Source organism: Oenanthe melanoleuca, chromosome 2 (assembly GCF_029582105.1).
Source record: "Oenanthe melanoleuca isolate GR-GAL-2019-014 chromosome 2, OMel1.0, whole genome shotgun sequence".
In the NCBI taxonomy this organism is placed as follows: Eukaryota; Metazoa; Chordata; class Aves; order Passeriformes; family Muscicapidae; genus Oenanthe; species Oenanthe melanoleuca.
The window spans coordinates 41,801,073-41,813,324 of NC_079335.1; the positions used below are offsets into that span (position 1 = coordinate 41,801,073).

The following is a 12,252-nucleotide window of genomic DNA, read 5'->3' on the forward strand; positions in this document are numbered from 1 at the left end:
TGCCTCTTGATATTGATGCTACAGACAAGAGGAGTACACTGAAACAAAAACCAGTGTCTGCCTCCAGGAAGAACAGGATGTGTTTTCAGTGCAGGGATGCTTTGCTCTCCTGAAAGTACAGTTTTACTTTCAGTTTGAAAGCAGCACTCAGCTTTCAGTCCAGCTTTGTGATCCATTTGGCTAAGTTTTCCTATATGCTCTCATGATACTTCAGGAAATCTCTTTCCCCAGTCCTTTAGGTACAGCAAAATCTTTTTTTCCACCAATAAAATGAGATGAGAATTTGTCTCTCACCAAACTAGGCAGTGCTCACTACAGCTTCCTTGGACTACATTATTTTTGCATGTTCATCAGCAATAATCAATTACTAATTTCCTTGTTCACACCTCTGTATTTCAGTATTGTAACAATGACAACACAGGGCAGGACATCTAAAAGTTTCCCAACTATAAAAGATACCCATTTATTTCTAACTTCAATCTGAAAGAATCAAATATTTAAAAATACCCTGCTGGGTTACTGCTGTGATATGAGGGTTCCTCACCACAAAAAGCCCTGTGAAGTAGAACTCTGGAGTGCTATTTTATGTGATGCCAGGCATCACTCTTCCTGGAGTGGGACCCACAAAAAGGATGAAGGTCCATTTCAATAGCCTAACAAACCTGACAAAGGTTAGGACTGTTTGTGGGGAAAAAGGACAGTACGTTTCCCCTGTAACCACATACTAATTTTTCTGCTATGAACACATTTTCCCATTAACACATCAACCACAGGGAAGCAGAATCATGCATAAAGAACTGATACACACTGGTGGATGTCACCACTCATACAGGAGGAATCAGGATCTTTATCCTGAATGCCCATTGTTACTAATATATTTAATACCTTAAAATCCAGACTGACCATCAGCAAAGCTTTAAAAATTTCCATTGCCCCTACTGGGTGTCACTCTTTTGCTTGGAAAGATTTCTCTCTAAAGAAACTTTCTCTTTTCCTTCTGTCTCTTTTGTTCAAAGAGCAAAGATGGATGGCAATGAGAAATTCAGTATTTTCCTTTAAATCAGCTCTGTTTATGCTTTCCCCCACATCAAGGACACATGTTATATGGAACTGATGACAGATTTTTAATGGGAAATCACATTCCCAATGAAGAATTACTGTCTTTCAGAAGTAAGACCATCATCTAGAGTTGCCTTAAATTTGAAACACTGCGTCACATGTCTGGAAAGGATTGATGTGGGCTGGACAGGCAAAACAGGAGTGCTCCTCTCTTCCCAGGCAGCTGCAGGTAGTGTGGAATCTCTGTGACAACATCTAAAGGGGCAGCAGATTCATCTTCACCTGGCATGAATGTGACTCTGTTTTTACACGATGTGTGGTGCCCAATTTCACCCTTTCAATTGACCCCACAGTGTGAAAATCTCAGTGTGAAAATGTTTCTGGGCACTCCAGGCCAGCTGCTTTTCACTTAACCATCATTCATGTCCCTTGTTCTATCAAATGGTCTGAGATCGAAAAAAGTAGCCAGGCTGACCTTTTATGTACCATTTAAGATTTTATATACTTTGATTATGTTCTTGCTTCATTCTCTCTTTTTCCTGAATGCAGTTAGTGAGGTTTTAGCCTGTCATCACCTTCTATCTTTGGATACAAAGAGCAGAATAATCATTGCTCTGAAATGAAAATGGGAGCCAGGGCTAATGCAGGGGGTCATTACAGTCATCCTGCTGAAGAACATTCTTTAATATCCTTAGTACTTAAGGCCCTAGTGGCTGTGATATTTGAGCTAGAGAGTAAAATGGATTCACCACCCCATTTTTCCAATGCAGTAAATCATTAACCTTTAACCAAAGCTAGTCCAGACAATATTTTACAGTCTTTCCTGAGTTCAAGATGTCAGACTGCCTTTGATGCAATTATTTAAATACCACTGCATTAGTATATAGATTATATGCATTAGTATGTGGATTCTTTGGATTAAATGGACTGCATAAAAGTGTTATTATTAAAGCATAACAGCCTCTGATGAAAAGAATATGGAAAAATAATCCATTAATCATGAGACTGTCCGATATAATTGCCCTGATCTTGCCAAGCCCCTGGAATACGACAGAAGGAAAGTACCTTTCTTTAATGAAAACACTTACTGATGAAGAAGTTTCTGCTGCCAGCCTTGCTGCATACCTGGCGATCAGCTTGTGCTCTTCATCCAGGCGACTCGCGCTGTCAAGGACGCTGCTCGGGGGAGGGCAGATGGGAAGACAGAGTTATACACAGCAAAAACTGCCACTGCCACTGCCTCAGCCAGCCACCCCTCACACCCCACTCAGAACAAGGAGAGAACCTTCACCAAACTAGGAACAGCTGATGTCAACTGAGCAAAGGGGAGAAGGAAGAGGGCAATTTCCCTAGAAAGGTGAGCTCCAAGGGTCTGGGCAGTGCCTTCCCTTAGGGGTAAAACAGCAGTGGTCTGCAACCCATAGTAAAGGTTCTACAGGATGCAATTGCAGACAACTCTGCCCAAAAAGGGTTGGGAGGTGGCTCCATCAGTAGAACCATCAGTCAGCATTTATTTTGCAACTCTAGTTTGTCCTATCACCTGGAAGACTCATTGCTTTTTGCATGGTGGATTAGCAGGAGCCTTGGTGTTTGTCAAGAAAAGCTTTAGAAGCTTTGTCATTTTTACACCACAAAACTGTTTAGGACAGTTTTGCAGGGCATTTATCAAGGCCTGGTAGATCACTGTTTGGAACCACTGATCTAGGAATTTATTATCAGGCTTTCTCTTTTATTCTTGGTTTCTTGCAATTTGGGAATAAGACTCCACAGTGTCACATGATCAACAAGTATGAAAACTGAACAGCAAATATGCTGAATTTAAAAAACTGCACCTTAGTATTTTTTCTCCCCCAAAATATAAAATGCAAATATTTCTCTCAGGTTAATGCTTTTCTAGCTGTCTTTATTTTAAATGGAAGCTACTATTTAGTCAGATGAGCAGGAAAAAAAGTAATATAGTGAGAACCTTCACTATTTCTAAACATTTAGAAGTTTGCAGACAACTGTCAAAAGTAATAAACTAACAAAACCAGAAATTTGAAGAGGACTTAGTTGACCCTGGATAATCATGGGCTTTAGAATCCTATACTGCATTACTTTTAGTATATATAAGAGAGAAAAAATGAAGTCCCTAGGAAGAGGTGAGGGGACTGTGGAATTGCCACATGAAATACAAGGCTGCCTGTGGACTATACCAGACAGAGGCAAGTCTGGCCACTTTTCTTATCCTTTGGAAACTATATAATGGTTTTTGGAAGGGAATCAGGAATATATCTCCCTGCCCACAGGCTCTTCTGGGCATGCAACTGGTTGCTGGTAAATGAGCTTCAAAAGAGTCTGGGTATGGGATTTTATTCTGAATTTTTTTTCCCCCAGAAATCGCACCTTGAACTTGAAAAACCTTCCAGAGGAAAATGGCACTTGTGCCAAAAGCTCTGCTTTTGAAGAACTGATATATTTAAAAGGAATATTTCTTTAGAACTTCTCACTGAGTTCATATCCTCGTGTCCCTCAGGGAATTACAGTGCACATGTGTTGTTTGGCCTGATTAAATCCATTGGGATTTAAAAGTTATGTTTGAAAGATGAGCAGTGGTTGATATTAACTGATCATGAAAATAAAGCTGGGTGTCATGTGGATTTGCTACAGCTTACTGATGTAAGAGGAAAGAGGTAAACACCATCTTTTTCTCATTCTGATAACAACTTGTGAGACCACAAACATGAAGTTTAGAAAAAAAGTAAAGCTCTAAAAAGTGAGACACAGAGAAATTCTGTGTAAATAAAAGTTGTGCTGAGGAGAGCACATAGGAATTCTGGTGGTAGATGAACACTGACTTTCTGGTTTTGGTTAGGTTTATTTTGTTACATATACAGCTTAATTTTTGGCTTACTGAGATTCTGGTGGGATAACTGATATACCTTTGGGAAAGCCCAAAGCTAAAGGCGTTTTTCTAAATTTACACAGTCCTGCTTCTTACATACTCATGCTTACTGTACTAATATGTCATCCAGAAAAAGAAAAGGGTGAGCAACACTTGCAGACACATAAAATTATGTAAACTGAGTAGTAAGGGTTACTTTTATGACAGTTTAATTAATTTTTAATTTTACCATAATGACTAAAACATTGCATCCTAACAGATGGTTGTGAAAACAGCAAGCATTCAGTATCTATTCTCCTTTTTATGGCAATGTGCAGCCGTATTCATCTTGGAAAAATGGATTGTGGTTCCTCTTGTTGGCATAACACAGTCTGCAGCAGAGTTCTGAGATGTAAGCTAACATCTAAGCCAACTGCTTTACTGAATGAACCAAGCCACTGCAGCTTTTTGAGTCTTACTTGTGTTTAATATCTTTGATATATTTTATGTGTGAGTGGATGTCATAAAGTGGATGCAGCAATGCATCAGATTTGGTCTTTGAATGCTGCAAATCACTAACCCCAAAGCTTTGAAAATTAAATTTCAATGTCTGAGATAAATTTACTTCTAGAATATACCTATTCTATGAGACCATTAAGCACAGAAGTATGCACAGCAGCATTAGCCTCAACTGCCAAAAATTTTGTGTCAGAGTTCTCAGATTTACCATAATTCACTCCTGTTTTACTTCACCAACTTACAGACAACCATACAGTGATACAGGAAGGCAATCATACACAAAAGGTTTAAAATATTATGAATGTGTGTGCAGAATTTGGGACCCCAGGGGAATGATTCAGCCACCCTTTTGAGAGAAACTGGACATTTTGCATACAAATATCCTACTGTTGTTCCTTCTTTTCTAAAAAACACTGCTTCTCCATTAGTGACCATTTCTTTAAAGACCTTATAATTATTAGCAATAATTGGTCTGGCACTTGTCACATTCAGATGTAGAGTGAATATCCAAAATTAGCATCTGTACAATAGGATTTCAGTGGTATAAGGTAGCTCCATTAAAAAAAGAGATCTCAAAGCTGCAGGCAAAGGAGTGACTTTGGAGGATCTTTGCCATTTCTCAGGCTTCAAATGTGTCAGACCAGTCTGTTCTGCAGCAGGCACCTGGCAATAGTTGATGCAGATGTTCCTTACTGGTTTTCCAAGAGTGTCACCACTGGTTAGGTAAGTCTCTTGTGAAATTTTTGCAAGAGAGGTATCAGTCCACTCTTCATGACATGCTCTTATTACAAACCCTGGCTAAAGAAATAAACTGCTACAGAAAATATGGACAAATTAAAGGGTTGCTTTCTAAGCCTAAGGACTGTAAAAAAAAAGTAAAAATGGCCTAACAGCAACACACCAAATGTATTCTGAGGACTGTTTAACTGCTACTCTTTTAAAATTGGCTTGATCTCAAGACACTTTAAACCAAGACAAATCATCTGAGTCCTCTGCTACTGCTAATTTGCCATTTACATTCACCAAGATTTACAATCACCAAGATTTTACCACCAAAATATTCTAACACTCAGCTATATGGGAATAATCATAAAAAGGAACTCTGTTCAAGGGAGCTAAATGTCTACACATTTCCTCTGTAGCAACTGGTCTCTGAAGGTTTTTCCTCTTTCAAAGGAAGATAAACCAGCCTTCACACCTAGAGTTGTGCACACCCCCTTTTAAACAAGTCCTAGAACAGCATGGCACTTTTATATAGAAATAGGATTCACATAGTACTATGCAATATAACATAAAACCTCCAGAAAACAGCTCTCTATGGAGCCAAAATAACCTCTTACTTTTAATTTATCCTATTTTTTTTCTGTACCTGAAAAGAAAAAGACTGAAATACATGGAATTAGTATTCAAAGCTAGGCAAAGTCTCTAACTTACAAAAAAAACCCAAAACTATTTGTAGTTAAAAGTTCTTTTTAAGAATTAGACAGTAAAGATAAACTAAAGTAAGTATCAAATATTGGTTTTAAATACTAAAAAAGACTTTGCAATTAAACTATTCAAAACATCTGGCTAAGGGCTATTTTTTCTACCCATACAATTATTATAAATAATGAATTAATTCTTCCTCTTGTTTATTAATTTGCTCTGGACTACTGGCTTCTAAAAAACCCTCAAGTAGTTTATTAGCTTGTGGTAGAAGGAGAGGAAAACTTGTACTTGTGGAATCAAATAACTGCAGATGAAAAATAAAGATAAGCTGTGAAAATTAATTAAATTAATTACAAAAACCCCACAAAGCCCAACATATAAATACCAGCTGCACTTAAAACAGAAACAATACATACTGGGATATATTAGACTGATGTTTAGCTATAAATTAGCCTGACTCAGTATCTAAAAAAACCTAAATCTTGTTTTGTTTTGAAATGTTAGTATACAGCTCTTCAGATAATTTTATGTATTATGCTCACAAAATATCTCTGCAGGTTTTTCTTGCAGATAAAGGTCCAGCAGCAACCATTCCTCTTTTCAGCTTTGGCTGCTAGAAGCACCTGAATTATCTGATGTCTAGGTAGGTGCAGACTGAACAGCAGAGCTGGCTAGCTGCAGCCTCCCCTAAAACAGACACTACCTCATTTTGGTTAACTGCATGCTTGGCTCAGGTTACCAAATCTCCTTAGGCTGCAGGGTGAAATAACTTGAACTCAGCACCATCCTGACACAGGTGTGTGGGGTTTAAAGCAAACTGCATCCAGCCACTTTGGGGCATGGGCAGGAGGAGGTCAGCTTTGCCTCAAGATGATACCCCAGACTATGAGATGCAGCAGCTGAGCTTCCTGCAGGGGTTCCACTGATTCCTCTGGAACTGGCTTCACACAGCAGCTTTAGGATGACAAGACTTTGTGCTTTTTTTTACCAAAATGTAACCATTCTATTTCTCTACTAACAGTCTCAGTTCAACAAAGCAGAAAATGGCAATGCAGTATGGTCTGATGCTTGACTAAGACTACTGTTCCTCTAGGTTATGTTTCTGTCAAAATCTAATTACACTAATAACTCAGATTGTTTCTCATTCAGGATGCTGTGACTGCAGTGATTTAGTCAGTAATCAGATATTATGTACTATACTTTGCATCAGTTGTTTAAACAATTAAGGTTGTTATCAGTCACTCCCCCATTCATTTCTCAAAACCAAATAAATGTTGAGTATCATGACATCTGATTTGTATATGCATATTTGGAAACAAAGGTGCTATGACTTGGTGAGGTTGTCTCAAAGCCTTGAGGGAACAGGTTGGAATATAAAGAATAAAATTTGGAGGATGGAAAAAGTACAGATGAAGGGAGGCATCCACAAAGACGTCTCAGGAGGAACTGGCAGCCCTTATTGAAGCTAAATGAATCCCAAAATGCCATGACTGGCAAACCAGCCTAGCACCAAGAAGTACCCTAAACCATGTCCATTCTTTGCTCCCCTCCTGAACAGCCCAGTCATGGTAGCCAGGGCCACATTTCCTTCTCCCTGTCACACCAGGCAGCATATTCCTATCCTCAGTCATGGGTGGGCAATGATTGCTTTCACAGCCACAGTGTCAATACTCCTCAGCAAGCCTGATTTCTGGAAATGCTTCTTCAGGAATGCAATTCCCCTTGAAAATGTTTTTGTTTAGGATACATGGCTTTCATTTTCCTCACTAAAACCTAGTTTGCCTTTTGAAGTCTCCTCCACTGGCACATTCCAGTGGGCTACAGAGTAGAGAAGCACATCCAGGACAATGGAGGCAGACTTTTTTATCCACTGGTCATGACAAATTGCTCCCATTTTCAACAGGAGCTACATGCAGAAGTGATTTTTTTTTTTTTATTAAGACTGCAGAGAACAATTGCATTCACTCTCCTAAACGAAGCTGCTTGTTGCCTCCTACATACTGGAGTAAATGGAGACTTCTAACCCAGGAAATATTCTGCAGTGGCAGCACAGGAAACTGAAGGGTTTGCTATGAGCAAAATAAGCCTCCTGAGCATAGTTTTGGTAGGAACACTGTACAGTTTTCTGCTCAGCACCATATCTTCTAGGGCCATATACTGCTCACCACCCTGCTGGCACAGGGCTGCAAAGTCTGTGGAATTCTGTTGCACTTGGAGAGGTGAGGCAGCGTTTCCCTTCCCTGGCATGATGGGCTGCAATGCCAGCATCTCAAGTGCCAGGACAGCTGATGGGTTTAGGAGACAAAGCTCTATAATCACTCCAGAAGAAACAATGAATTATGTTCAAGACACCCATTTAAAACCCCTGGGTCTAAATGAGAAAAGGGAAAATTTGTATATAAGATTCAAACAATGCAGAAATCAGGCAGATTTAAAAGCAATGCCTGACATATGTAAAAATCAAAATAAATCTCTCTCACTAGGTAAGAAAATTATTACTATTATTTAATTATTTATGTACCATTACAGTTCCTAACTTCCAAGGAAGGTGAAGCTAAAAATTATATATGATCTCAAAAATTAATACCTTGAAAACATGGGCTTGTTTAATCGTTGATGTGTGAAGATTTCTATACCACCACCATGTCCTGCACTGCCTAGAGCTCAGTCCCAATTTGCATAGCCATTCCTAACTAATCAATACTTGGCAATACCTTGCAATCCTCAGTAAAGAGAACAGCAGTCAGTGCCACAAGGCACCAACTCTGGGAGGACAAACCCCATATTGACACACACTGATGTCAGTTAGTGCTGATGAAGAGCTGGTGGCCAGCAGGAAGCAGTGAAGCACTGGGCTGAGCAAGGTCCCTTTGCTGGGCCCCCCAAAGGTGCCAAACCTGCACTAACCGTGCGGGGCTGCTCTGCAGCAGGTTGACATACACCCCGATGAGCACATGTTCATCAGCCAGCCTGTCTGCAACATCGAGGCTGTACTGCAACCTGGAACGGGGCGGGGCAGGGCGTGGTCCAGACAGACAGACACACAGAGAGAGCAGCAGCAAGAAGATTGTGAGATGGGAATCTAGGAATGAATAGTTCAGCCTTCTAAGAATAAAACAAATTAAAACAACACACCAAGCGCAGAAATTATTTTGTTATTACTGTAATTTACATGTTTAGTATTTAGTGATTTAGGATGATAGCATCCCACCTGATGACAGAGCCAGCCTCAGAAATCAGTGAGATGCCAGATCAGGCCAGAGACTGAAGCTCTGGAGCTGTACAGCAGCATTCATTACAAAATCCAGCAAATTGTGAGGTCAGCATTATTTGTTTTAATGTACTATATATTGCACACAAACATTAATATAGATATGTAACATAAACAACTGATAGACTGAATTCACCAGCTGAATTTACTTGGAAATGTCTGATCAAGGCCTTATGCATCAAGAAGTACATAAATATATTTAAACATGCCTTATTTAGCTCACTGGGTTAATTGCTTATGACAATTTTCTCAGGAAAGATGTATATAGAATACATTAAAATGAGAGGAATAGAGGCAATTTTTTTGGTTTAGCTGTGTTAGTGCATGTTAAGAACATACTCTCTTTTTAACTTACCCTTTGCCTTTCAAGAAAGCTGGAGCAGCCCTAGCCAGCAGTTTGCTCTGCTCTACTTCAGTATTCTTGGAAGGAGAACTAGTTAATAAGAGAGGAAAACTAAGAAGAGGATAATCAGTGATGTCTGAAATTCATTTTAGAACGGAGTTTGGAGAAGCTGCTTTCAAGCTGGGAAAGCTTTACCATAGCAGCTAAATTGCTTTTCTCCACATTAACTGTAAGATGGTTTCAATAATCTATGGAAAGGCATTTATTTGGATGCAGTGATGGGATACAGCAGTTTAATTTTCAGAAGTACTGTTCTTCTGTTGATTTAAAATAATGTATAGTTCACCAAACACATTTTTCCCCCTAATTACAGTATTTAATGGATTGCAGTAGCTGCATCTTTCCCAACACTTAAATATCCATGTTAACAAGCTACCAGTAGCTAAAAATGGGAAACACTGGAAATGTTCTTTCTTTTTTCGTGCTGCAGCTTTTTTTTGATTTAAGAAACAACAAAGCAAAACAAAATTATATTTTACTTTCTTCTTTTTAAAAATTATTCACTTTTTTTTTTGTTTGGGACCTCATGGGTATGTGAGCACGGATGCACCTGTGCATCCAGGGGTGTATGGGTCTGTGTGGGAGTGTAGGCAGATAATGTACAAATATGGTGCAATGGTAATCTTCAAAACATTTAATAGTAGGATAAAGAAGGAATTCAATGAGGCAACCTCCTTCTGGTAGGGCAAGATTGGCAGTGGGGTTCTGAAGAGGATGGGAACACAGGTTGTCCTGAGAACTCAAGCCTATTGATTTATAATAAATTTGTAAGATAGCTGAATGAAATTCTGTACTGCCCAGCAAGACAATGTGCCTGTTTCACATTTCTCTGCCCATCAGCATGCTATGTCTGTTCATTGCACTTCCACTGGGGCAATATCCATGCAGATAAACATGCACCATGCCATCTAGAAGGATGCGTTTTCCACACGTTTTCTTCCCAGTTACAGAAGGAAAATGCACTCACAGGTATAAGGTGTGCCATTTCAGCCACAAATGCAACTTTCAGTTCTAGAAGTGCAGATAAACATGTTGCCACAGTGGGAGACCGAAGGTCCCAGGGCAGATTTTGTGCCTTTCTTTCTAACAGTGTGCTGTCCTCCACCAACCACAAGCTCTCCTCTCCTATGCTCCAGAAGCCACACAATTAGTATGGAGAGACAGGCAAACAAGGATTTTGTTTTTGAGGATTTTTGCTTCACTGAGCAACTGATACCATGTCTATCCATGTCCCTTCCCTTTTCAATTGATTAAGCAAACTTTAATCTTCCAACCTTTTCCAATGAGTTACATTTTCTCTGTTTTTCTGATATTTGGGTGTCTGCTCTGGACCCCAGATATGCTGGTTAGCAGATCTACCCCTGTGCTGTTGCTCTAAACTGCATGCAAACTTCTGGGCAGATGTCTCCTCCTCTGGGGAAAGGGTTTTAATGGCTTTCCAGATGATGTTCCAGGGTCAAATGCAATCTAATAATTGTATTGCTGACTTCAATTAGTTTGTGGTTCATTGCAACTGCTAGATCCTCTTTTAAAATATTTCTATCCATCCAATTATGCTCCCATTTTAATTTGACTATTTGCTTTCTTGCCATAGCACTTTTCATTTATAATTACTGAATCTCCTGTAATTGATCTCAGATCATCTGGACATCAATTACTACCATTGCTACTGAGCTACTTTTTTTTTATTTAGAAACTGCTCTCTAAGCACTCATTTCCTTAACTATTTCAACCTTTGTACCACCTACAAATTGGATATATTCACTCTATTGCTTCCATTAAGTCACTATGAGAAATAGTGCAGTGTGTCTAATTTAGGATAGCTTTCAAGAATCCCAGCAGATGTCCTTCTCCTAAAGCAACAGCAAGCTTCTGAAAATGTCATTCTTAATTTTCAATGTTGCTCTTTTACTGATTTCCTTATGTCTGTATTTCCTTTGATACTTCTGTGTCATCTGGGACTATGTTTAAAGTCCTTTTAAGGTCAACCTGTATTGTATCTGCTGCTTCTTTCTTTACCTACTGGATCAGTCATCATGTCAATGAAATAAATTAGTTTGGTTGATGTAATTTGTTCTTGACAAATCTTTGGTGGTTATTTCTTGTTTATTATCCTCCAGATGCTTACTAACTCTTTTATAATTTCAGTATCTTTGGATACCAAGGTTAGGCTACCTCCTTTATAATCCTTTCACCTTTGTCCCTGATTCCACCTTCAACGATCCTTCATGTAGAAGAGCTGTTATTTGTCCCTCTTGTTCTTCCACATCTTCCTACATCCTCCACATGTTCCCCAAAATAAAACTAATACTTCAGAGATCGTTCTGGCCACAGTGAGTTTCCAACAGGAACAAACATTTTATAGATATATTCCTGCTAAAATGAAACATCTTGTAAGATGCCAAATAATGCTTCTCCACAGAGACAAACCCTCCAGCTAGGAGCAAATGTCTTTAAGATATAGACCTAACAACACTGGTGTAAATGTAATGCCCTCATTAGTGTCTACCTGGCTGCTAAACAATCAAACATATAAACCTTTCCTTTAGCCAGGTAGAATATCATGATGAAATAAGGCTTTTCATCTTGTTCTGAAAACAACATGCAAAGACAACGTGCAGTTGAAGTCTACCACACTCTTTAAAACTAGGAACATGGAGAACAGCAGCAACCAGAATGTTTTGCTCCAAGTTAGTTGTTGACTAGAAA

The 12,252-nt window shown here is 39.1% G+C and overlaps 1 protein-coding gene across 9 annotated transcripts in view; it reads right to left on the reverse strand.

Annotated features, from left to right (window-relative positions):
* The window catches only part of DTNA (dystrobrevin alpha), a 220,473-nt gene that overhangs the window by 27,680 nt on the left and 180,541 nt on the right, over positions 1-12,252 (reverse strand). For 6 of the 9 annotated variants that reach the window (XM_056484554.1, XM_056484552.1, XM_056484556.1 and 3 more), the window contains one exon: positions 2,148-2,235. In XM_056484554.1, the coding sequence (XP_056340529.1) occupies positions 2,148-2,235 (88 nt within the window). Of the gene's footprint in view, positions 1-2,147; positions 2,236-8,776; positions 8,870-9,495; positions 9,574-12,252 lie in introns of all 9 variants that reach the window. The other 3 variants (XM_056484548.1, XM_056484549.1, XM_056484550.1) reach the window with 1 other exon arrangement.